The 24569-nt window shown below is 40.5% G+C and overlaps 1 protein-coding gene across 3 annotated transcripts; it reads left to right on the top strand.

Moving 5' to 3' along the window:
- Positions 1 to 1780: 1780 nt before the first annotated feature.
- Positions 1781 to 22661, top strand: SERINC3 (serine incorporator 3). Of its 3 annotated transcripts, XM_036417513.2 has the most exons (11): positions 1781 to 1940; positions 5590 to 5751; positions 6297 to 6490; positions 8295 to 8374; positions 9063 to 9200; positions 11957 to 12126; positions 13734 to 13824; positions 15282 to 15462; positions 17319 to 17546; positions 18164 to 18332; positions 21446 to 22661. In XM_036417513.2, exons 1-10 carry the CDS (start codon positions 1902 to 1904, stop codon positions 18300 to 18302), a joined length of 1422 nt encoding a protein of 473 aa, XP_036273406.1. In that variant the 5' UTR covers positions 1781 to 1901; the 3' UTR covers positions 18303 to 18332; positions 21446 to 22661. The 3 variants fall into 3 exon arrangements, with proteins under 3 accessions (XP_036273406.1, XP_036273405.1, XP_036273408.1); XM_036417512.2 differs by lacking the exon at positions 21446 to 22661 and having other exon boundaries at positions 18164 to 19097; XM_036417515.2 differs by lacking the exons at positions 9063 to 9200; positions 21446 to 22661 and having other exon boundaries at positions 18164 to 19097.
- The last annotated feature ends 1908 nt before the right edge of the window (positions 22662 to 24569 follow it).

Here is a 24569-nt window from a genome sequence, read left to right as displayed (position 1 = left end):
AAATATTATAGAATTCCAAACTCTACAGGTTCTTGTATTCTCAGGTAAATGTTACCCCTACTTAGGGCATTTGTACAACATTGTCATCATAGGCAAGTCTACCTACCACTTACATTGTTATGCATTTAAATAAATCATTTTCAAGTTTTCTTTCTTTAAATAGAATCTCAATTTTTGCTGACATCTACAAAAGAAAGTTTACCTCATTGCTTAAATGGAAAACCAGCTTTGGTTGGTAGAAATGGAAGTCTTTTTGTAAACACACACACACAAACCCTGAAACAAAATGGCTATTTTAACTGTAGATGCGGTTTCCTTTGGAAAGATGTGGAAAATGAAGCCTTCATTCTGTTAAAAAGGGAGATAAGCAAGTGTTAGAAAAATGTTAAATACATACCAGTCCTGTTTCAAACCTTTTCTGTGGTTTGAAACAGGACTTTTTCTCTGTGCCTTTCAATGATATATTCAGCCCACATTTTAGGAAACTGCTCATTTTTCCCTGATAAACATGACTCATCTTCCAGTTCTCAGATTAAATTCCTCTGAACAACTTCCCAGGCCTCCCACCCCCAACTAAATTGCTTTCCCTGTACCTAGTGGGCATTACATTTTTTATGGAAAGAATATTCCCTTATGCTACTTCTTCATAGTACTACTCATCACAATGTGTTAACGGTGCATTTATGGTGTCAGTCTCTTCTTAACTAGGCCATAAATTCTTGTACACTTTGTAACCGGACAACCAAGGGGTCTGGGCTGCCTGTCACTACTTCAGCCAATTAAGCAGAGACAGGGGTGAATCATATATGAGCGTTTATTCCAATACTGATAGCAGTATGGGAGAGCAGTAGGTCACCCACAAAAATCTGCTCTGCACCCCACCAGAAGGCAACTGCTTCTATTGGGTAGAAGGCCAAGATTACGTAGAAAAGTAGGAATTACAGGTTACAAATCCTGTGGGCTGGGGTGAGGGGGAGCGTTACAGAGAGCGGGCGCCTCTGCACCCTGGGACCAGATCACAGGTAATAGGGGCAGGGGGTTGTAAAGAGCAGGTGCCTGCAGGCCTAGGCGCCACCAGAATGTAAATCTTTCCAAACTGATAGGCAGTTCTCAGGAGGACAGGCTGCATTCCGATATTAGCTCCCACGTCCGGGGGCGTACAATTCTCAGCGAGGTTAGACTGTGCTTTCTCTGATCAGAAAATCAATCACGGTTAACACAACATGATCAATATTTCTTATCATTATAGTTAATTTCTAATATTCTATTTCTGCCCCTAACAACTTCAGTACCCCAGATATTGACACCTAATGGGCTCCCAGGGAATACAAACGAGGCGAAGAAATCAAGCCTCCACAACCCCTAAAGCAGTGTTTTTCAACCTTTTTTGGGCAAAGGCACACTTGTTTCATGAAAAAAATCACGAGGCACACCACCATTAGAAAATGTTAAAAAATTTAACTCTGTGCCTATATTGACTATATATAAAGTAATTCTCTTGAATAGGAATCAAATAAACACAAAGAAAGTATTTTATAATTACTTTATTATGAAATATTAAGTAAACAAAATAGTGAAAAATTATAAAATTCTTGTCTTGTCTGCACCTACGGCACACCAGGCAACAACCTAGTGTGCCGCGGAACAGCGGTTGAAAAACGCTGCCCTAAAGCACAGGCAGGTCTGGCCCCGCCTCCTCCCTCGGCTTGGCGAGGATTTAGCCCCGCCTTCTTTCCCTCCGACTGGGCAGCGGCCGAGGGCGGTGGGCGGGGCCAAGCCATGACGCTAGCCGTGCGTTTCCGGCTTGAGAAACCTTCGTGTTTCTGAGGAGACGTCTCAACTGGCAGTCACAGCGCGCGCCAGGAGCCTCCGGATCCGCCGCTTCCATCGCTGGCGTCGCCATGGGAGCTGTGCTGGGCGTCTGCTCCCTGGCCAGCTGGGTGAGTTCCTGGCTTAGAGTCTCCATCTGATCTGTGGTTTGGACGCGGCCGGGGCGGGGGGGGGGGGGGGGGGGGAGGACAACAGTGAGCCCCAAGATCAGCCCCGAACGGGCCTCGGCTGCAGACGCCCGGGAATTGGAAGGGACCGGCCCTGAGCTGCAGAGAGTATCCAAGGGTCCAGGCCAAAATCCGCGATCGGGATCAGACGGCTCACTTTCCGCTTTTGACGAACGTGGGCGGCCAGGCCGCCATTGTTTACAATTTCCGTGGCCCCGCCCCCAGGAGCCTTCCGGCCTCTGGGTTCACCAGCCGCTGGAATGGGACCAAGGAATGAGTTCCCAGAGCAGGAGCTCTCTGGTTGGTTTCGAAGCACCTTCTTCAGGTGGCGCCATCTAATTTGCGTGGTTTGAATAATGTTTCTATCCTGTAGCCCGGGATTTGCCAAAGCTACAGAGTATGTGGCAGAGCTGTGAGTTTCACCGAGGCCTGTGCAGTCCTGGTGCAAGGGGGAGGCCTTGTAGATTCTTCTTCAAAATTGGAAGCCGTCGTCTGAACTTTGGGACCTTGTATAAGTCCCGTAAGACGAGGATAATAACTCCAGCATTTCTCGCTTGGAATGCTGTTGTTGGGTACGATTGAGTCATTTTGTAGACTTCAAATTCCATATTTTAAAAAGGAAATTTTAGGATCTATAGAAGAGAATATGCAGAGTTCCCTCGTATACTCACTTCAGAGGACTCCCTGAGCTCATTCCACTATTATTTCTTAGGCACTCCCCTCTCTCCCCCCCTTACAGGGGGGGAGAGAGGGGAGTGCCTAAGAACCGGAAGATCATGGTTTGATACCGGGTTGTGGGTTCGATTCCCCAGTATGGGCATGCAGGAGGCAGTGATGATTCTCTCCCATCATTGATGTTTCTATCTCTCACTCCCAACCCCCTTCCTCTCTGAAATCAATTAAAAAAATATTTTAAAAAAGATTATAGGTCTTAAATACAAAAGGTAGGTTCCTTGAGAGTAGTGGCTTTCCAATTTTTTTTTTATTTTGACCCAAAGTAAATAAATTTTATACAGTTGAGTTAATACGTCCATTTAGACACAAGTTTCATGAAATCTTACCTTTACTATCTGCTGTACAATTTTTCTACCACATTAAAAAAATTCTGGTCAATTGATTTTTACAATCCACTAGTGGGCTAAACTCACTAGTTACAAAATAGGGGAGTAAAACTTTTCTTCCCCCCTTGGTTGGTAGTTAGGGATCTGTGACAAAAAGACAATTAGCGTGCAAAACCCACATTCACACACAGTTGCTTAGTGATGAACAACTCAAAGGTGTGGTTAGAATATAGAGCTTACCGTATTTTTCGGACCATAAGACGCTCCGGACCATAAGACGCACCAGTTTTTAGAGAAGGGAAATTAAAAAAAGATTCTGAAACAAATAGTGTCCTAAAATATTTTATGTGCATTAAAACCCAACATCACAGTCATAAACACATGTAATCAACCCTGTAAAGTAAACAGCAGCATTTAGAACCACTTTAGAGCCGGGCAAGCACACAGAGACCACACAGAGCCGGGCAAGTAAAAAAACTTTTTTTTTAAAGTATATGTGTAGGCTATATTTGGACCATAAGACGCAGGGACTTTTCCCCCCCACTTTTGGGGGGAAAAAAGTGCGTCTTATGGTCCGAAAAATACGGTATATTCCTAACTTTAGGGGAAAAGGAGGTAGGAGAAAAGGGCTTCTATGGGAAAAACAAATAAGTTGTCTTATTGCTTAGAAAAGACAAATGGGTTGGGTTTTTTTTGTGATTTAAAAAAAAAATATTTCTATTGATTTCAGAGAGGAAGGGAGGGGAGAGGGAGAGGGAGAGAGAGATAGAAGATGAGAGAGAATCATTGATGGGCTGCCTCCTTCACACCCCTTACAAGGGATCAAACCTACAGTCCCCGCATGTGCCCTGAGGGGGAATCAAACCAAGACCTCCTGGTTCTTAGGTCAACACTCAACCTGTGAGCCACAACAGCCCAGCCAAAGGGGTGTTTAGGAGATAAGAAAGTTTGTGATAATAACTTGTTTGTGTGGATGCAGAAATCTTTATCTTCTTCAAGGCCATAAAACTCTTGGGAGAAGTTACAGCAGCCTCACTTTTGTGTGTTTAGTCAGATGAGGAAAGCTCTGAGAGAAGGCTTTTCTTTTTCTACTTCTATTTTGAATCTGAAATGTTTTCATCTTAAAATAATCTTTATACTAAGTCTGGGTTCTGAATGGGTTGCTACCGTAATGAAACGAGCTTTTGTATTTAATCCAGATGAGAGATGTTAGTGGCTTAGACTACACCAACATGATAGCTAAGGATACTATGAAAATTTTCAGATTCTGGGTATATTCTGAGGGTAGAGCTGATATGCTGACAGATTGGATGAGTGTTTTGGGAAAAGAAGGCATCAAAGATGACTTAAAGGTTTTTGAGTGAGAAACTGGAAGAATAGTTGTCATTTAGAAATAGGGAAGAGACAAAACATATAGTAGGACAGGTTTGTTCCACAGATTAAGTATCTTTACACACTAGGTACTTGATTCATTTCTATGGCTGAATAATATTCCATTGTGTGGCTATAACACATTTTACTCATCCATTCATCAATTGGTAGACATTAGAGTTGTTTCTGCCTTTTGGCAGTTGTGAATAGTGCTGCTTTGAACATTTCATGTACAAGCTTTTGTTTGCATACCTGTTTCAGTTCTTTTGGGTTTATATTTAGGAGTGGATTTACTGAGTCTTATGGTAATTCTATGTTTAACTTTTTGAGGAATCTCCAGATTACTATTTATTTATGTATTTATTTCTTTTTATTGATTTGAGAGAGGAAGGGAAGGAGAGAAAGGGGAAAAAAATCGAGATGAGAGAGAAATATCCCTCAGTTGCCTCCCATATGTAACGTGACTAGGAATCGAACCCACTAACTTTTGGTGTTCGGGAGGACACTCCAACCAACTGGGCCACACTGACCGGAGCTCTGGGTTACTCTTGAATGGAGCATAATGGCTCTTGCTATCATCTATAATAATCTATAATAATGAAAGCATAATATGCTAATTAGACTGGATGTCCTTCCAGACAAAGCTGGGGCTGCCAGAGGTGCCAGAGGGAAGCCGGTACTGGCGGCCAGGGAAGGAAGGCCTACTCTTGCACGAATTTCAAGCATTAGGCCTCTAGTTATTTATAAGGGTTTCCATGTAATGTTGCTTATAATATCAAATTTGGTAACCAGGGTTCTTGGTAAATAGCAATTGCAGTTAGGTTTATATTTTTCTCATTAGTAAGATAAGTTGTTTTTAAAGATAATATACCTGAGTGAATATAAATAAAGTTTCTAGGTCTCTTAATATGTTTTAAATCCTGTGTTGAGTGTTTATTTAGTACAGTAATGTCTGAGGGAGGAAGTTTCTGTCAGAATCTATGTTACAGATGCAGAAAAAGATTTGCTGAGATAAAGTGGCAGAAATAGCATTGACTCCAGAGCCCTTGCTTTTAACCACTTCCTCCCAGTTGTAATTCTCTGTTAAAGCTTGCTTCGTTTTCTGTTCTGCGATGCCTGTGTCATGAAAGACCTCAGACAGCCATCTGTGCTTCTTACAGGTCCCATGCCTTTGTGGTGGGGCATCATGTTTGCTATGCGGTTGCTGCCCCAACAGTAAGAATTCCACTGTGACTCGCCTCATTTATGCTTCTATTCTCATCCTGGGCACTATTGTATCCTGCATCATGCAAACGGAAGGGATTAAAAATCAGCTGAAGAAGGTGAGTAGAAGTAACAGAACCGTTAAATGTATTATTTTTATATTCTTTGAAATTTTAATTGACATTAAGAGTCATACTTATTTCTTCACTTATGAAAGTCAATCAAATTCATTGTAATTTGGGATGTAGTTAAGATACAGAATATGAAGGGATTAGTCCTTTCCCAGAAAAAAAGGAAGTCTAAGTGGACATCTTCAGGTTCTAGTCTAACAACTGAGAGAGAAAACATATATTAAAAGGGTGGCCCTAAAACTTAAACATTTAAACTGATCTGGGCCTTTGAAAGGAATGAGTTGTAGCATGAAAATTCATGGGATCAGTAGAAAAGCGCAAAGAAGAGAGCATTCACTTTTATTTCCAAAATGCAAGTTGTTTAAACTCTCTGGTGACAAGATTATAAATGATTGGAAGACAGAGGATAATCCCACAGGATAGTCTTGCAGTTGTTGAAGTAGTCAGTTTTGTAAATCCCGTCTTTCCTAAGGTGAGGTAGAATCTCTGTTTAAATGTGGGTGTTCCCATAACATTGACATTATTTTTCCCAGGTTCCTGGATTCTGTGAAGGGGAATTTAAAATCAAGGTGGTTGATTTAAAGGCTGATAGAGATTGTGATGTGCAGGTCGGTTTTAAAGCTGCATATCGGATCAGCTTTGCCTTGGCCATCTTTTTCTTTGCCTTTTGTCTACTCATGTTAAAAGTGAAAACGAGCAAAGATCCCAGAGCAGCAATACACAATGGGTATGTAAGATTTATTTATTATTAAGTTGTCATATTATGGTGTGGACCTTCACATTCAGCTGTTAATGCTACCATTTTGATGGGAACAGTAGAGTATGTAAATCAGTGGCCCAGATGTATGTCTGACCTCTTGTACATGTGAAATTGTTTCAGTGTCATTTTCATTTGGAGACCTGTAGCATTGGAGAAGGTAGAGGGGATGAGGAGAGTCTTCTCTCTCTTTTTTTTTTTTTTTTTTAAATATATTTTTATTGATTTAAGAGAGGAAGGAAGAGGGAGAGAGAGAAACATCAATGATGAGAGAGAATCATTGATCGGCTGCCTCCTGCATGCTCCCCCCACTGGAGATCAAGCCCGCCACCCGGGCATGTGCCCCTGACCAGAACTGAACCTGGGACCCTTTAGTCCGCAGGCCGACGCTCTATCCAACGAGCCAAACTGGCTAGGGCTACCTTTTTTTTTTTTTTTTTTAAATATGTTTTATTGATTTCAGAGATAGGAAGGGAAAGAGGGAGAGATAGAAACATCAGTGATGAGAGAGAATTATTGATCGGCTGCCTTTCTGCAGGCCCCTTACTGAGGATTGAGCCTGCAAGCCCAGCATGCGCCCTGACCAGGATTTGAACTGTGACCTCTTGGTTCATGAGTCGGTGCTCAACCACTGAGCCACACCAGCTGGCTTTTTTTTTTTTAATTAAATCTTTATTGTTGAAATATTCCATGTGTCCTCCTTTTCCTCTATTGATTGACTCCTTCTATTCTATCCCACCTCTGTCCCCATCCCAGGCGTTTTGTTTCAAGTTTCTAGATTTTATTGAACACCTGTGAAATATTTCAAGCATTATGCTAGGTACCACATCAATAAAGGTATTTATTTTTCCTTTCAGTTGTTAAAAGATAAAATGTGCATGTTATATTTAAACTAGATGTCATGTACTGGTAGGGTCCCTAGTGGCTGCTCCTACCAGGGTACTCCCTTCCCCCCGGCCGCCTGCCTCCTGGTCAAACTCCAGGAAAAATTCTGGTCTAGGGGACAGTTTGCATACTATACTTTTATTATATAGGATAGTATTCAGAAAGATAAACTGGATATGTTTGGCTACTGATTTACTTACTCTGTTTCTTTCTATTCTTGGTCTCAGTTCTCATTTGAAGAGTAAAGGGAGTTTTGTAAACTTTATACGTAAATTATCTCCTTTTTATAGATGCAATACCTAAATTTGAGAGAGGTTATATAAATTGCTTGAGATCTCAGCCAATGAGGGTTGGAGCTGAGATTGAAATTCAGGTCTGTCCAGCTCCAAAGTCTGATTCCTTTCACTCTGCCATACAAGGAGTCTTTCAAGATCATGAACTAAAAGCCAGGTTTGGTCTTGGCTTTGCCAGTGATGAACTGTGTAATTGTGAGCAAGGCCCTTATATCCTATGTTGTAAAAGAAGGATTGGGAAATACTTCTTTTACAACTTTTCCCCACACTTAAGAGTTAATTGCCCTATATTTATTATAGCTAACACTGTTTGTCTAGAACACTTCAGAATTCAAAAAAAAGTCCTCTCTTTAAGTGCTAAAAGTAGGGAAACTTTAAGGGTACATGTTCCTCTTAATGTGAATGATCTGTTCCTTGTGCGGTTTATTCTTACATTTTGTGAAGTATTGAATGAGGTGGCCCCATATCAAATGAATATTAAGTCAAGTCATGTTGGAAACGCTACTAAGCCTTTATTTTTGCATTTTAGAAATTCATTTTCTCACTATTAGGGTGAAATTAGCATTTCATAAATGCCTTTTTAAATATTTTAATAGGTTTTGGTTCTTCAAAATTGCTGCCATTGTTGGTATCATGGTTGGATCTTTCTACATTCCTGGGGGTTATTTCACCACAGGTATGGCTCACTATTAAGGGGGTTAATTGTAAAATATACAGACTCTACATGATTAAGTTAAAACTATATTTTCAGTATTGATTTTGTAGAACTGACAAAGGAGATGGTGTCCTATTATATGACTTGGTACTAATATTAGATATTAAGGCAGTCAGGTCACTTCTCAGCAGTTCTGGAACCAGATTTTAATTGTCAATATTTTAACAGTCTGTCTTCTTACTTGACAATACTCAGTTCATCAGAGAGCTTGTTAACATAAGGACTTATAACTCATGTGCTCTACCACCCCTGTCTTAGCCTCCTTCCTTACCATGGCATTGAGTGACAGGTGGATTTCCACTATGATTTTTTTCCTTCCTGTAAAGTAAAGGAAAAGGCTTGTAGGAGCATTTGGAATGTGAGATCCTAGGCTCCCCTTGGCACAAGCTCAAACAAGTTTTAAAAGGTCTGAGACCCACCGAACACTTCTCAGACAATGCCTTTGGTTTTGGAATTAGAGTAATCTTGCAATCGCTTCTCGGCCTTTTGGCTAAGATCAAGTGTAGAGTAATCTTGCTCTGTAGTGTTGGAGACAGAATATGTTTTTACCTCCTCTCTCTTAATTGAATTGAAATCTTCTTAGAATATTAACAACATTGTGATATGTTACTTGTATGGTAAAGAATAACTTTGTTCTTTTAATTTGTAGTCTGGTTTGTTACTGGCATGATTGGGGCCACTATCTTCATTCTTATCCAGCTGGTGCTGTTGATAGACATGGCTCACTCTTTGAATGAATGCTGCGTAAATCGGATGGAAGAAGGAAACTCAAGGTGCTGGTATGGTGGTAAGTATCTAAACTCAACTATCAGAGCCACACGGCATTATGCTACATTAAACAGGGCAAAAAAGAAAAATCTCCATTGATTTAAATGTACAAACTTTCAGGGTCAAGCTAATTTTAAAAACTATACTTTCTCATTGAGTTAATTCTGAATTATATGCATCACTGGAAGGGAGTAGCACAGTTAATATAAATAATTGGGTTCCCCCAATTAATTTATATTGAGATTTGTAATGTAAGTACATGCATTTATATAAGGGGGGAAATTGTATTTAGTGGCATAGTTCTGGTTTGTATTTCCTTGTTTCCCTGGACGAGGGGACTCAGATGCATTGTATATATGGGACATCTGCCAACATAGGCAGAAGAACGTGAACAGTACTTACTGTTTTGTTCAGAGTATGACCCCAAGCCCCTTATGGTGGAAAAGGGTACTTAATATTTTTAGTTTGGGAACACAATTTATAGCCTGTAAGAATAGGGAGGGACTTTGGAGCCCTATTAGGAGCAATGACCCAGCTGTATTTTAGTCTTAAAAATAATGGTTGAGATTCCTTGCCCTGACTCCACCTCAAACCCCTCACCCCAATTATAAAGTAATAGCTGTTCTGTGTCAAGAACTTGAAAATCAAAAATTACAAAAGAAAAAAATTCCCCCATAATCTAATTCCCCAGTAATTATTCATTGTTAACATAGTAGTCTACATGTGTATCTTCTGTCTAGGAAAAAATTATTGAAAAATGTATATTGTTTTTGTATCTTATTTATTTTTTAAGTGTAGTATATATTCAAATAGTTTATAGTTTGATCATTTCTACAACTTAGAAATAGCTTGTGAATAAGTTTGGCTACGATACAGCAATAAATACCTAATAACATATTTCTGAGTATATTTCTGATTATTTCCTTAGAATAAATTCCCAGAAGTAGAAGAGTGAAAGGGTGTGGATATTTTTAATATTTTTAGCACATGTTATCAAATTGTCCAGTTTTCTTTTCATCTTACATATTTAGGATGCTTCTTTTTAAATCAAAAAAAGAAGAAAAAAATAGCACCATTTACACCATAAAATAAATGGTAGAATTTTATAAAGAATAAAACATGCAGCTCTACCAACTTGCAATAACCCACTTTCCTCTCCAGATGTAACCACTGGGAGTAGCACAGATAATATAAACAGTACCAACTGGATAAGAATGAATTCTGTTATGTTTAAGCGTAAATAGGATTATACTATATATTGTTCCATGTCTTGCTCTTTTTTTTTTTTTTTTTTAATTTTGGTAACCTTTGATACAGTTTCTTAATTTTTTAAGTGTATTTCTTTATTGATTTCTGAGAGGAAGGACGAGGGAGAAAGAGATAGAAACATCAATGATGAGAGAGAATCATTGATCGGCTGCCTCCTGCACGCCCCACAGTGGGGACTGAGCCTGAAACCCAGGCATGTGCTCTTGGCCAGAATCGAACCTGGGACCCTTTAGTAGATAGGCCGATGCTCTTACCACTGAGCCAAACCAGCTAGGGAAGCTCCTTTCACTTATTTTACAATGAATAATCTTTCCTATCAGTGAACATAGGTATGTCTTACTTATTTAACAGTTGCATGGTATTCCAATCCATAAAATTCCTGATGTTCCATGGCATGATGTACCATAATTCATTTAACCATTGCCCTGTTATTGGTCACTTAAACGTTTGTAATGTCTGTTCATTGCAGAAAAAGATTTTTTAAGTTGTCTACCTTTATGGGTTGGAAATCCTGAAACTTCTTTCTGACTAATAAAATTTATTTCATTTTTTTTTTTTTTTTTTTTTTTTACCTATTTACTTCTGTTTTATCTATTTCATTTTGTGTAACTCCAACTATAGAAGAATTTAATAATGAATTGTAGATATACCCTACTTTGGAGAAACTAAAAGTAGAGAAATCTTGTATGTTCAGATAGAAAAGCATTAAGAACTCTTCTAGTAACCTAATGTACATCATCATTTTATAGTAACATTAGAGTCCCTGTGCACGAAATTCATGCACTTGGGGAGGGGTGTTCCTCAGCTCAGCCTGTGCCCTCTCACAGTCCAAGAGCCTTGCAACCGATTAGGCCCCACCCACCCAGCTGAGGGTCCTTGATGGATTCCCAACACACACACACACACACACACACACACACACACACACACACCCCAGGCCCGTCCACCTGCCACAGCCCACCTGTCAGTGGCCTGGGCCTCCCTAATTGGGGCAATGGTCCTGCCGATGTGGTCATGTTGTGATAGGAAACAGGTTTATGTAGGCAGCAGCTACAGAGGAAAAATTGCCACAAAAGATGCTTGTCCTGTTTAGTGCTAGAACCATCCCTGGCACTCAGCTTGCTGTAAACTGGGACATTTTGCAGGCTAAGAGATCTTTTAGGTTCCTAAGGAAAGCTTATAATGAACAATATTTTGTATTTATTAGTTAGGATTTACTCTGGTTGGAATGATCAGATGTCTGGTTTTTCAACCCATGAACTCAAGTGAGGTAATCCAGGAAATGAATTCAGTTGTTTGGTGGATTTTATAATTTTACATTGAGCCAACTCGAACACAATCTGAAACTTCAACCTTGGGGTTTCTGTCATTTTACTGTAAATGAGTAACCCATCATAAAAGTGAAATAATGTCTCTTTACTTTTATACGGAGAAGAAAATTGGTCTTCAATATAAAAGTTCGTTAGGATTGGGTATTCATATTGGTTTTCTTTTTTTTCCTTTCAGTTTTACTATTTATCACAAGCATCCTGTATACCCTTTCAATCATCACTGTCAGTTTGCTCTATATATACTACACCAAACCAGATGGCTGCACAGAGAACAAGTTCTTTATCAGTATTAATCTGATCCTTTGTGTTGTGGTTTCTATTATATCCATCCATCCAAAAATTCAGGTATGGTGGTTTTCTGCTTCTTCCTCCTGTGAGATTTTTAACTAATGCTAAACTTGAAACCTAGGTAACCTATATGAATTTATGTCCAAGTTAAACATTTTTCATATTATTATAACTTAGTAAACTATAAAATATGCCATTAAGTTGCCTGTAGTATAATTAAATGAATAATTTCCTTATTTGAGAAAATGTAAGCAACTTGAGAATTTATAATTTTCATAAGATTGTTTACAACTTGAGAATGATACTTATGAATCATTAGCCAAGATGTTTTAGGGGAATTAAACTAGAAAAAAGAATTGATTATTAATACTTAAAAACAAAACTCATGCTCCTAAGTTTTATCACTTACCATACTTTTAAAAATTAATGGGGCTTTATATATGAAACATTTGTGCACTGGGGCTGTGGGGAGGAGGAGTCTCAGCGTGGCCTGCCCCCTCTCGTAGTCCGGGATCCCTCAGGTGTTCTTAGTGCTGCCATGGAGGCAGGGGAGGCTCCTGTCAGCGTCATTGCGCTTACCAGCTATGAGCCCAGCTTCTGGATGAGCTGCGCTCTCCCCTGTGGGAGCCCACTGACCACCAGGGGCAGCTCCTGCATTGAGCATCTGCCCCCTTGTGGTCAGTGCTTGTCATGGTGACCGGTTGTTCCACCATTCAGTTGATTTATATATTAGCCTTTTATTATATAGGATGTGAAAAGAACATCTAGACATCGCCCCTCCTTTTAAAAATGAAGTAGATCCAGAGAGATGACGGGTCACCCAGCTAGTTAATGGCAAAGCTGAGTTAAGATTCCTCTGCACTAAGAGACTAATAAATCAAAGCCTTTTGTGGTAAACAGAAATCTCCAGGATTATGAAATGCCTTGAGAACCAATACAGTAGGTCCTTGGTTTACGTTGGAGATCCGTTCCTACGGCATGCTGTAACCCACCTATATAAGTACCTACATCACTCACATGGAGCACATACACAGTAGTAATAAAGTGAAACAATAAAAAAAAATTTAAAAAAGATAACAATTCCTGACCTTTACTTGTGGTAAATAAATAACAAAAAGCATAAAGCACATATGTGCATATGTTGAAATGACGCAACTTTGGCCGAAACCTGTTTGGCTCAGCGGTAGAGCATCGGTCTGCGGACTGAAAGGTCCCAGGTTCGATTCCAGTCAAGGGCATGTACATTGGTTGCGGGCACATCCCCTGTAGGGGGTGTGCAAGAGGCAGCTGGTCGATGTTTCTCTCTCATTGACGTTTCTAGCTCTCTATCTCTCCCTTCCTCTCTGTAAAAAATCAATAAAATATATTTTTTAAAAAAAAGAAAGAAATGACGCAACTTTCTTTTTTTGTTATAAATAAATGGGAGGTGGTGACATAACTACGAAACAATAAGTCAAATCCGACGTAACCCCAGGACTGCCTATATTTGCTTCCTCTTCCTGAGTTCTTTCCAAGCTAGTTTAAATTGAAAGGTTACTTGTCATCTTTCAACATCAGAAGGTTCTTAGTGAATAACAATTCAGTGGATCCCAGAGAAGTACACCGAGTTTTAGAATGTCAGCCCTTGCCACCCCTGAGGCATTGTTTTCTTTTTGATTCCATAGGAACACCACCCTCGTTCTGGCCTCCTGCAGTCCTCCATCATCACACTCTACACCATATACCTTACATGGTCAGCCCTGACCAATGAGCCTGGTAAGAGAATGGCAACAGCACATTCATTTGATGAAAATAGGAAATTATTCCTTTGGTAGAGTTAAAACTAAAGCTAGAGCAATTCAAACAAATGAACAAACTTAAACTTCATTGGAAAGTATAATGTCACTGCAGATACTTGCCTTTCAAGTTTTATTCTCCATGTATTTTCATAGCTACTCATAGCTGACAGTCTAAGGAACTGCAATCCTTTATATTAGTCTTGACCATCGATTTTCAACCTTTAGTTTTTGCCGATCTGACAAAAAAAAAAAAAAAAAGATATAATTTTGATTGATTCACACCGATGACTATAATGTTGGCTGTTGTCATTTTTTTATTTGACAGTCTCTTTTCTTTTTTTAAAAATATATTTTATTGATTTTTTACAAAGAGGAAGAGAGAGGGATAGAAAGTCAGAACCATCGATAAGAGAGAAACATCGACCAGCTGCCTCTTGCACACCTCCTACGGGGGATGTGCCCACAACCAAGGTACATGCCTTTGACGAATCGAACCCAGGATCTTTTAGTCTGCAGGCCGATACTCTATCCACTGAGCCAAACCGGTTTCGGCTCTCTTTCCTTTTTTTTTTTTTTTTTTTTTTTTTTTTAATATCTGTAAATTAATTTCAGAGATAAAGGGAGAGTGAAAGAGAGATAGAAACATCCATGATGAGAGAGCATCATTGACTGGCTGCCTCATGCATGTCCCCAACCAGGGATTGAGCCTGCGAACCCGGGCGGGAGCCCTGTCTGGGAATCGAACTGTGACTTTCTGGTTCATACCAGTTGGGCAGTTATAGGGTTGTTTCTCAATAGAGTATTCTGTGGGTTCCTTTGAAAGGAAAACAATTATTGCAGAAACTCTAATGATGACTCCACTTAAAAAATTTTTTTTTTTATTTTTTTTTTATTGATTTCAGAGAGAAAGGGGGAAGGAGAGAGAGAAACATCAATGATGAGAGAGAATCATTGATCAGCTGCCTCCTACACACCACACACTGTGGATTAAGCCCACAACCCAAGCATGTGCCCTGACCGGGAATGGAACCATGACCTCCTGGTTCATAGGTCAATGCTCAAACACTGAGCAACACCAGCCAGGCTCAACTTACTTTTATTATATTCTTATGTCAATATGTGACAACAAAATTAGGGATAAACTCCTTATGCTCAAAGCCTTTACATAATTGTAGAACCAAGAAGATTTATTAAACTTCAGAACCAGTAAAATCAAGATTGATATCTGTAAAATTTGACAAATTATTGTTTCTTTTTTCCCTAAAACTAAGTCACTGCAACACAGATATGTTACTGGCTGCTAAATTTCAAGTTCTTTTAAATATAGCATTCCCATGTTTTATGTCATAACTGCCAGTGTAGCCAAACCCTTCAAATCCTTTAGAGGACAGGATGGGTGATAACTAAAGATAATAAAATATTTCCCATTTTCAGATCAATCCTGCAACCCAAGCCTATGGAGCATCATTACACACCTGACTGCACCAACTTTGGCTCCTGCAAATACAACTGCTCCGGTCCCTACCTCTGATCTACCAAAACAAAGTGGGCGTTTTCTGGAGTATGGGAATTTTATTGGGCTGTTAACCTTTGCTCTCTGCCTTGTGTATTCTAGGTAAGTTTAAAAATACTTAGAACAAGATTCTCATGAAGGTTAATATGGGTGAAGCAGCTTTTTTGCTTTCAAAAAGTAGTATGAAGAATTTTTTAAAAACAGCCTAACTTTATTAAAAGTCCTCGACTTGCCTTGACTACCCATTTCTTTTTCTTTTTTTTAAATATATTTTATTGATTTTGTACAGAGAGGAAGGGAGAGAGATAGAGGGTTAAAAACATCAATAAGAGAGAGTCATTGATCAGCTGCCTCTTGCACACCCCCTATTGGGGATATGTCCGCAACCAGGGTACATGCCCTTGACCGGAATCGAACCCGGGACCTTTCAGTCCCCAAGCCGACGCTCTATCCATTGAGCCAAACCGGTTTTGGCTGACTACCCATTTCTTAAAGCTCATTAAATCCTCTCATCAAATAATTCTCCCCAACCAACCTTACAAAAAGATACCTTCTCATTTGTTTAGGAGAAGAAAGTCTACCCCTGATCCTAGATCAGCTAGAGCAGTGGCTCTGAAAATAGGTTGGCTTATCTTTAAAAACTTCACATGCCCCAACCCAAGATCAAAACCACAACCTAGCCGAAACCGGTTTGGCTCAGTGGATAGAATCGAACCCGGGACCTTTCGGTCCTCAGGCTGACGCTCTATCCACTGAGCCAAACCGGTTTCGGTGTGGCCTTTTTTTTTTTTTGAGTATTATCATCTCAACAATATTAAAGCTTCTAGTCCATTAACATGGGATATCTCATTAAGGTCTTTAATTTCTTTCAGTGGTTTGTAGTTATTAGTATACAAGTCTTAAATTTTTTTTGTTAAATTTTTTCCTAAGTATTTTTTTTTTTTATGACACTGTAAATGAGATTTTTTTTCTTAATTTATCTTTGAGGTTGTTCATTGCTAATATAAAGAAGTAGAATTAATTTTTGTATATTAATTTTGTATCTTGCAAGATTGTTTATTGATTCCAAGAGTGTGTATTCCTTAGTATTTTCCATATACAAGGTCATATCATCTGCCAATAGAGATCATGTTATCTTTTTTCCAATCTGGATGCCTGTTATCTTTTTTTGCCTAATTACTCTGGTTTGAATGAGAGTATAGTATTTGTCTTGTTCCTGATCTTAGAAAAGCTTTTAGTCTTTCACTGTTATGATTTTAGCACTGGGTTTTTCATAAATGCCCTTTATTATTTTGAGAAAATTTTCCTCTATTCCCATTGGAGTGTTTTTGTCCTATTAAAAATAATTTTGTCGAATGCATTATTTTATGTCTTTGGAGATGATTATGTAGTTTTTGTCCTGTATTTATATGTATTTTGTTATTGAGTCATTTAACAAACTTTAGTGAGCATCTGTTATGTGCCAGAAAGCATAGATGACTAAGGTCATTGTTGTTAAGGAGTTCTGTGAATAGCAAGAAAGACAAGAATGGTTAAGTGCTGTGGCAGAGGGAAGCATAAAGAGCTGTGGGAATTTAACCCAGCCTTGTGATTTCCAGGGGACATGGCACGTAGCCAGAGAACTGAAGGAAAAGTAAGTTAGCTGGGGGAAGGTTGGAGGGCAGTGCATTCTTAGAATAGAAGAGGTATGTGTGAAGTCATGGAAGTAGACCTTGAGAGCATAGTATGTTTGGGGAAACTCCTAAGCAGTTAAACCATCAAGGAGTAACCGAGGAGAGTACTGTCTGTCTTGCGTTGGCAGGCAACAGTTCAGAACTTCAAGCAGGCCTTTCGGAAGCCTGTCAGACCCCAAAGTAGAAGCAGTTCAGAAATAACCTTCTTGTACGTATATAAACCAATGGCCGCAGTTCATCTTCATGGCCCATTTCTGATTTGTTTTCCTTTGGATCACTTTCCAGCATCCGCACTTCTACCAATAGCCAGGTCAGTAAGCTGACCCTTTCAGGAAGTGAAAGTGTGATCCTCCGTGAAACATCTACCAATGGTGCCAGCGACGAAGAAGAGGGGCAGCCGCGGCGGGCTGTGGACAACGAGAAAGAGGGCGTTCAGTATAACTACGCTATGTTCCACCTGATGCTCTGCCTGGCTTCCTTGTACATCATGATGACCGTGACTGGCTGGTACAGGTAGGAGGCTGAGACGACGAGATGGAAGATCACTTAGCCTCCTTGCGCTGACTAAAATCTCCATCCATTTTCCTGACTTTAGAATCCCTTATCTTACCTATAGAACAAGTTGTCTTCAATGCCGACTCTTTTTCTGAAATACTTTTGACTTTTTCTCCTCTTGGATTTAAAATCCAGTTGGGATTCTCACAGTGCAGATTATGGGGAGCTTTTCCAAACTTGAGTGCTTGAGAGAGAAAATCATGACATAAAGCTAATCTTTGATCTCTAATTTTTCTCTGTGTCTAGAGAGGGTCATATAGAGTATTCTGATCCAAGTAATGATTCGTAAGGAAGGTGAGTTTCAGGGAGACCATTTTGATCTAGACTTTTATCAGATGTTCCGAAAGAACTTTGCCCAAAGAAGATAGTAGTCAGGGCTCTTCATGCTGGCAAGATACAAGCCATTTGAGAGGTAGGGTTCAAAAAAACAAAAGTAGCTGTTTCCTAGATCCCTTCTAGAACCTTACTAAGGATAGTGTCAGCCAAGTTTCCCTGGAGAATTTCCTGGCTTTGGCGTGGGGGCTGCTCGATTCTGGAGTCAGGCTCCTTTTTCTGACTTTCTTCTGTTTTCTTAGCCCTGATGCAGAGTTCCAGAATGTTACCAGCATGTGGCCGGCTGTGTGGGTCAAGATCAGCTCCAGCTGGGTCTGCCTCCTCCTCTACGCCTGGAGCCTTGTGGCTCCAGTTGTCCTCACCAATCGAGACTTCAGCTGAACCTCTGAGTGCCCGGGACACCACATAACGGCTCCCTTTGCGGAAAGCCCCTTTTACTTTTGCTTCAACTAAACTATTAAGTGAATGCTTTGCGAAGTTGACTATATCCAAGTGCATATCCCCAGGCAAGATTGAATTATGATTGATACAGGATCTGAATTTTTTATTTACATGTACATTGTTTATTTTTAAGGATATAATAGTGCAAAGGGAACTTTTTGCCTTGTAAAGTGAACTACAGCTGTGCTGTGAAGAGTGTTCTTTATTAAGACCCGTAGGTTCCTACAATTTTGTTTTAAAATAGAAAAATATTGGATATTTGAGGCCATTGTTAATATATTTCTATTGCAATATCCTTAAAGAGCAGGAAGGAAAAGTAATAATGTACTTCTATGACAGTTTTCCTCTGTGAAAGTCTTTACTTGTTGATGCAAACATTCTGTTCAGTCCATAAACTCTTAAGAGGAATAGTATCATAGTAATTGGGCAAAGGAGTATATTTGGGGTCCTTCCCCAGAAGAGGGGTTGCTGATAGGGCTGCTGCTTCTGCATCTTAAGACTTCATTTTTTTATATTACAGCATTGACACTGCTCGATTCAAGTATGTGGCTTTGCCAGAACATTAATTTCAATAAATGCTTTGTAGGTTTGGTTAAAAATGAGGACTCACTTAGGAAAAAACTGCAGCTTCAGTCAATGTAATTATTTTGTTATGAGTATGTAAAAGTAAAATGCACGTGAATTTATTATATTTGCACTAGAAGGTATTTGATTAAAATAGACTTACACTTTTAAGGCCCTTTAACAGCTTTTATGAATTAGCAGCCATTCTATATTTTTTTAGACTTGTATAGGCAGTCAAATTTATCAGCAGAATGCATCTATTCCTTCTAAAACTTAAGGGCTGGTGAGAAAAGTCTTGAACTCATTCAAAAAATGTACCAATAAATACCTTCTCTAGGTAAGATCCTTGGGTAGGTGAGAGGCGGGGACAGGGACTGGCGGGAACCCTCCATGAGAGAGAGCAGGCAAGGAGTTAGAGATCTGTTCTTTTAGCGAAGATTTACTGTCTGTTCTTTACCAGCCCATCAGGCTCTGGGATACAGCTTTAAGAATGACAGACACTAGCTCTACCATCTTGACTCACAGTTTCCAAGAGGGTGAAAATGAGCTGACAACTGGTACAATGTGTGTGATTAGTCCTGTGACTTAGGAATTGCAAAGGTGCCCAGGTGAGGGTGTCATTCATGGTAGGCTTCCTGGAAAAAGGGATGTCTAAGCCACGAATTGTTAGACGTTAGCTAAGAGATGGGAAATGGGACCACAGTGCTGGAAAGCAGACAAGTCTGCATGTTAAAGGCAGGGAGGTTTTTAAAGACTTGTTTAGTAAAGCTGGACTGGGGAGAAATGGGCAGGGACTAGGTTAGGAAGGGCTTTATAAACCACACTAAAGAGTTTGGACCTCACGTTGAGGGCAGTGGGGAGCATATTCATAGTGGCATGAATAAATTGTGTCTTCAATCACTGTATATAGAGAATGGGGTTAGAGAGAGAAGACCAGGGTAGTCCATGTAAGATTTGAAACAGAGAAGTAAACATGAGGATGGAGAGAAATCGACAGATCAGAGCTGCTTAGTAATTAAAATTTTAAAATGGGCAGGTGATTAGCTATGGGGGAGAAATAGATTCCTGAGTGACTCTGGTCTAATCACCTAGGTCAGTGGTGGTTCTATATGTATGGGAGGGGCAGGAAGAGGGACAAGGTGTGTTAGAAGGATGAAGGTGTGGTCCCTTAGGAATGGCTAAGAGCATATGCTTGGAAGACCAACAGGGTTTGCATCAGTTTTGCCATTTTCTATTGGCATCTAATACTTACTGAGAATATACTAAGCTTTATGACTCTGGGTGGTAACTACCTGTCTGAGGCTCATTGTTTTCTTTGTTTGAACAAAAGATAGTACCTAGTACGTTAGATTGCTTAGAGTAAAGTTACTTTGTCAAGTGCTTAACCCACCTTGAGCTCTCTGGTAGTAGCTGGTAATCTGAATATGGGCTAAATAGCAACTGGACAACATTCGAAGTCATAGATTTTCAGCCAAAATCTAGTGCAGGCTAGAATGAGGTATTCTTACAGAATTAAACATAGAGAACATAAAGGGCACAATCTCGGTTGGGGTGCAGGTGTTGGGGGGTAGGGAAGCAGGGCTTGATAATAGGAATTGTTGGAACTACCATCTTTTAAACCAGTGATTAATGTTGGGGTGCAGAGATAAGGTTGTAAAGGATTTGGGGGTCAGATAGGGCAGGTTTAGCCCTTTCCCAGTGTAAAGCAGATACCCCACTTTCCTTAACAGCAGGGCCACCCAGATCAAACTCATTAAAGGTCCTAAACTTCGGAAACATGGTACACCCCCTTCGCCACCTTATATAATTCAAAATAAAAGCAATACTAAACGGTAAAATAGGTTTCATAAAGTTTTTAAATTTTTTCTTATCATGATAGAAAATTTGATATTTAATTTAAAATAACAAATTTTCTTTAAAATTTAGGGGGCAGTGTCCCCCTGTACATAGTTTTAAGTTGAAAACACAGTAGTGTAGCCAAGATTGAAGTGATTGCCCACATGAGTGCTGAGTCACAAACAAGCATAGGTATCAGCATCTTGACTAAGCCCAGGGTCAGACTGGAAATCAGGGGGGGTATTCTGAATCCTCAGACCTCATGGTGCCATCTCACTCAGATGAGTCGCCCAGGGCTTCATCACCATTCACAGTCCTGTCTGTCTCCCAGGACTACTGACCAGGACCTGGCTTGGAGGTCCCCAGTATGCTGTAGGGATTCATCAAAGGCAACATCTAAGAGAAAGCTCGTAGGCCCATTATTTTCTAGGTGGTTGTTACAACCACCTAGTTTTATTTCTTTGGGAAATAAAACTTTCTCTTGACAACCGAAGATAGTGCCAAAGAATGACCATGAACCTGGTTGTTGGTGCTTTTAATGTTCTGGGCCCAATCCTAACTCAGGCTTAGTTTAAACCAGGACAGCTTTTTTGTCCAAGTCCTTGCTGGACTGTACTTTTCTTTTTACACATTAAGTTAAAATGAGTATTCAATAATATGAGTCATGCATTTGATCTTTGCAGATTGATGGCAGATACCAGGCTTATGCTTGCTTACTAACGGGCTCAGCACTTTATCTCTTTACTTCTTTGTGTTGGTCTATTGTTTCCATCGTGGTACCTACTCAGAGATGTTCTAAGTCCTGCTGGGTGACTCACCATGCCATGCCTGTAACCTTGGGCGAAGAACAGTCATGACTACCACATAAATACCTACATGTACCAAGCAGTGAACACACACTGTCCACACCCCTGCGACGTGGTGGCGGTTCTCTCTTTTCCAGGTCAAACCGAGGCCGAGAGAGCTTGGTGATCTGCCCAGTTACACAGAAACAAACCTCAGGCTTGGTTCTTTCCTCAGTTAGACCCCACTGTCCTTTGACCTACTAGGATGCAGGAGAAATGTCAACTAGAGACTGCTTGGACCTACAGAGGAGTCAGCTGGCGCTCTAAGCTTACCCATCACTTAATAGAGGAAACTTAGTCATCCCCGAAGGTAGTACCTAGCATCTTAATAGGTCACTATCTCTAATGGCTGGCACCTTGTCAGGTAAGAGGGTGAACATTTAGTTAAAACATTTTTCCCAGTAAAGTGGCATCTTAAATGATTTTATTACTCACCAGCTGTAAATGCAATAATGTGAAATACTTGCTGCCATTTACTATAGGAATGCCAAACCAGTACTATGTCAAGAGTGGGCAGTAGGGAAACTAAGGTATTTTAGAAAAGAAGAAAATGCTGACTCATAACATAGACAGTAACTCCAGTGGCTTATAAAGTGCGTCATAACTACCTTGTAACACTGCTATAAGGTGAGGACTGGGGCCATTAGCTCCATGTTTCCAGGTGTGAGAGAGAAACTGAGCGTAAGCCCCACGGGTTCCACCGGGAAGACTGACCTGAAGAGCTATGTTGCAATGTGAGTCCTTACCTGTCGAGTCATCAGAAGCCAACAGTGAATGTATGGACATCCTGCATGAGTGTTTCTCACTGAGTCGTCACCAACACACAAGACCCACCATGGGGACCTGGATTTGTCTCTGGGGCAGAGTGCGTGCTCCTCTATAGAAACAAATGGGACAGGTAGAGAAACGGCTAAGCATGCAGAGGCCCATTGATCAAGCCATACCCGTCACCCTCCCAAGGAGTCCAGGTTTACTTATAGGTGCTTCTAGAATAATATGTTCCATTACAACTTGGGTGTCAGAAGTTAAGAAACTCTGTATTTTCTAAGAAGCCTAAGTAAATAAAGCCTTTTAGAGCTCCCTCACTCTAAAAGTTCCTTCCTTTTGTGTTCTGTCCATGGACTGACAATAAGAATTAAAGAGAAGTGCACAGCCTAACGGCCGACTGCCTGGCTTTAAATCCCAGTTCTACTGGGTTAGCTGTGTGTCCTTGGGCAAAATGCTCAGCTTCTGTCTCTCACCCCACCGGGCAATAATCCTGCTTCACGAAGGGCCTTGACAAACGAGGTTATCTACGTGAAGGACACCATCATGCTCAGCCCACTTGGGCTCTCGGGAACTGTTCACTATCACTAGAAGGATTCAGGCCTGCTCCAGAAAGTGCACCTGGGCCTTGAGTACCAAAAAATGTGCACACTGCACCACTGCATCCACTCCGTCCTCCTTTCTACACACTGGCGTCTTCTAATCGCACATGACCTCCAGCGCAGCAGCCCTGCGTCTGCAGGACGCACTGCTGGGAGCGCCCTCCTGCATGCCAGGATAACAAGCTGCCATTGTCACAAAGGGACTCCACACACGTTTGTCCTTCCAGGGGTTTTTATTGTAGACCCAGTCATGCATACTAAAATTACACGTTTTCACCACTTTGACTTAGAAAATGCACTAGAAAAATAAACTTTTGGTCAAAACAAACACTGAAGTAGATGACTCCGCCACCATGTGTCCCTATACTCAGAGCCAAACTGAATTTCAGTTTGAAGTGAGGAATGTAGCCAGTGGCTGAAATGGTGCCCCAATCTGGTCAGAAAGCTGGCCCACCTCCCACCCATCAAAGTGGGGTCAGAGGCTGTTGGCCTCAGGAAAGTTTAAAGTATTTCTCTTGTAACAGGGTTCCACCTGATGTGCCAGGAGGCGAGGCACATCTGCAAGAATCCCCGAGGGCAGCTGACTGGCTGTCCGGCTGAACACGTCGCCCAGTGAGATGGAAGGAAATGCAGCGAATTGGCAAACGGTGAATTCATCACTAGCATCTTCATCTAACAAATCACACTGGGCTTCCCCATGGAGCAAATGCTAAAGAGGGATATCTGACTGATGTCTGCTCCTTGCATTTTAAGCAAGCCATTTTCTGAGTCCAGAAAGCAGAAAGAAAATGAAGTGAAATTCACAAAATTAACAGATCCCAGTACCCAGGAGTGTGAGAACTGCCATCATTCCCGAACAGTCATGTTTGGCATCTCCACCCCTTTCCTGCCACAGGACAGCCATACTTACACATTAGCTATCATTTTACTCCCTCAACGAAAGAGCTTTCAAAGGAAAACTTTAATATGAGGTATTATAATAATGCCAGGGTACCACCACCTTTTCATTTGCCTACCCAAATAAAAAGAATAACCCCACAACTGATCTGAGAATCAGATGGCATTTAAAGAAACTGCCCACCAGGGAGAATTCTGAAAGGCTCAATGTCTCATAGGAATTTAGGGGGAAATTCTCTACCCTGCCACTTTTTGGCCAAATAAAATAAAATAAATATATATATCTTATAAGCTAAAGTGTTTATAAACCTGCCAAGACCGGTTTGGCTCAATGGATAGAACGTCGGCCTGCGGACTGAAAGGTCCCGGGTTCGATTCCGGTCAAGGGCATGTATGTACATTGGTTGCGGACACATCTCCGGTGGGGGGGGTGCAGGAGGCAGCTGGTCGATGATTCTCCCTCATCGATGTTTCTAGCTATCTCTCTCCCTTCCTCTCTGTAAAAAATCAATAAAAATATATTAAAGTGTTTATAAACCTAAGGACAGGTGGCTCCCTATGAAAGCAGGATGAAACATGAGGGAGTTCAAGAGGTAGCCAGGGTTGCATTTCTGGCTGTTTCTATTTCTTTCGGGAGATTCTACCTCTCCATGAATGTAGAATGGGATTCCAGGAAGAGACACTTTTGTGTAGCAATA

The sequence above is a fragment of the Pipistrellus kuhlii genome, unplaced genomic scaffold, assembly GCF_014108245.1.
Source record: "Pipistrellus kuhlii isolate mPipKuh1 unplaced genomic scaffold, mPipKuh1.p scaffold_m20_p_6, whole genome shotgun sequence".
NCBI lineage: Eukaryota > Metazoa > Chordata > Mammalia > Chiroptera > Vespertilionidae > Pipistrellus > Pipistrellus kuhlii.
The sequence above is the reverse complement of the archived record's forward strand: the minus strand, read 5'-3'. Positions and strand labels throughout refer to the sequence as shown.

Excerpts from the sequence above, each read along its gene's own strand:
- SERINC3 (XM_036417513.2), top strand. The coding sequence starts at position 1,902 with ATGGGAGCTGTGCTGGGCGTCTGCTCCCTGGCCAGCTGG. Across the intron at positions 6,491-8,294 it reads AGAGCAGCAATACACAATGG|GTTTTGGTTCTTCAAAATTG; the intron begins GTATGTAAGATT and ends ATATTTTAATAG. Across the intron at positions 9,201-11,956 it reads CTCAAGGTGCTGGTATGGTG|TTTTACTATTTATCACAAGC; the intron begins GTAAGTATCTAA and ends TTTTCCTTTCAG.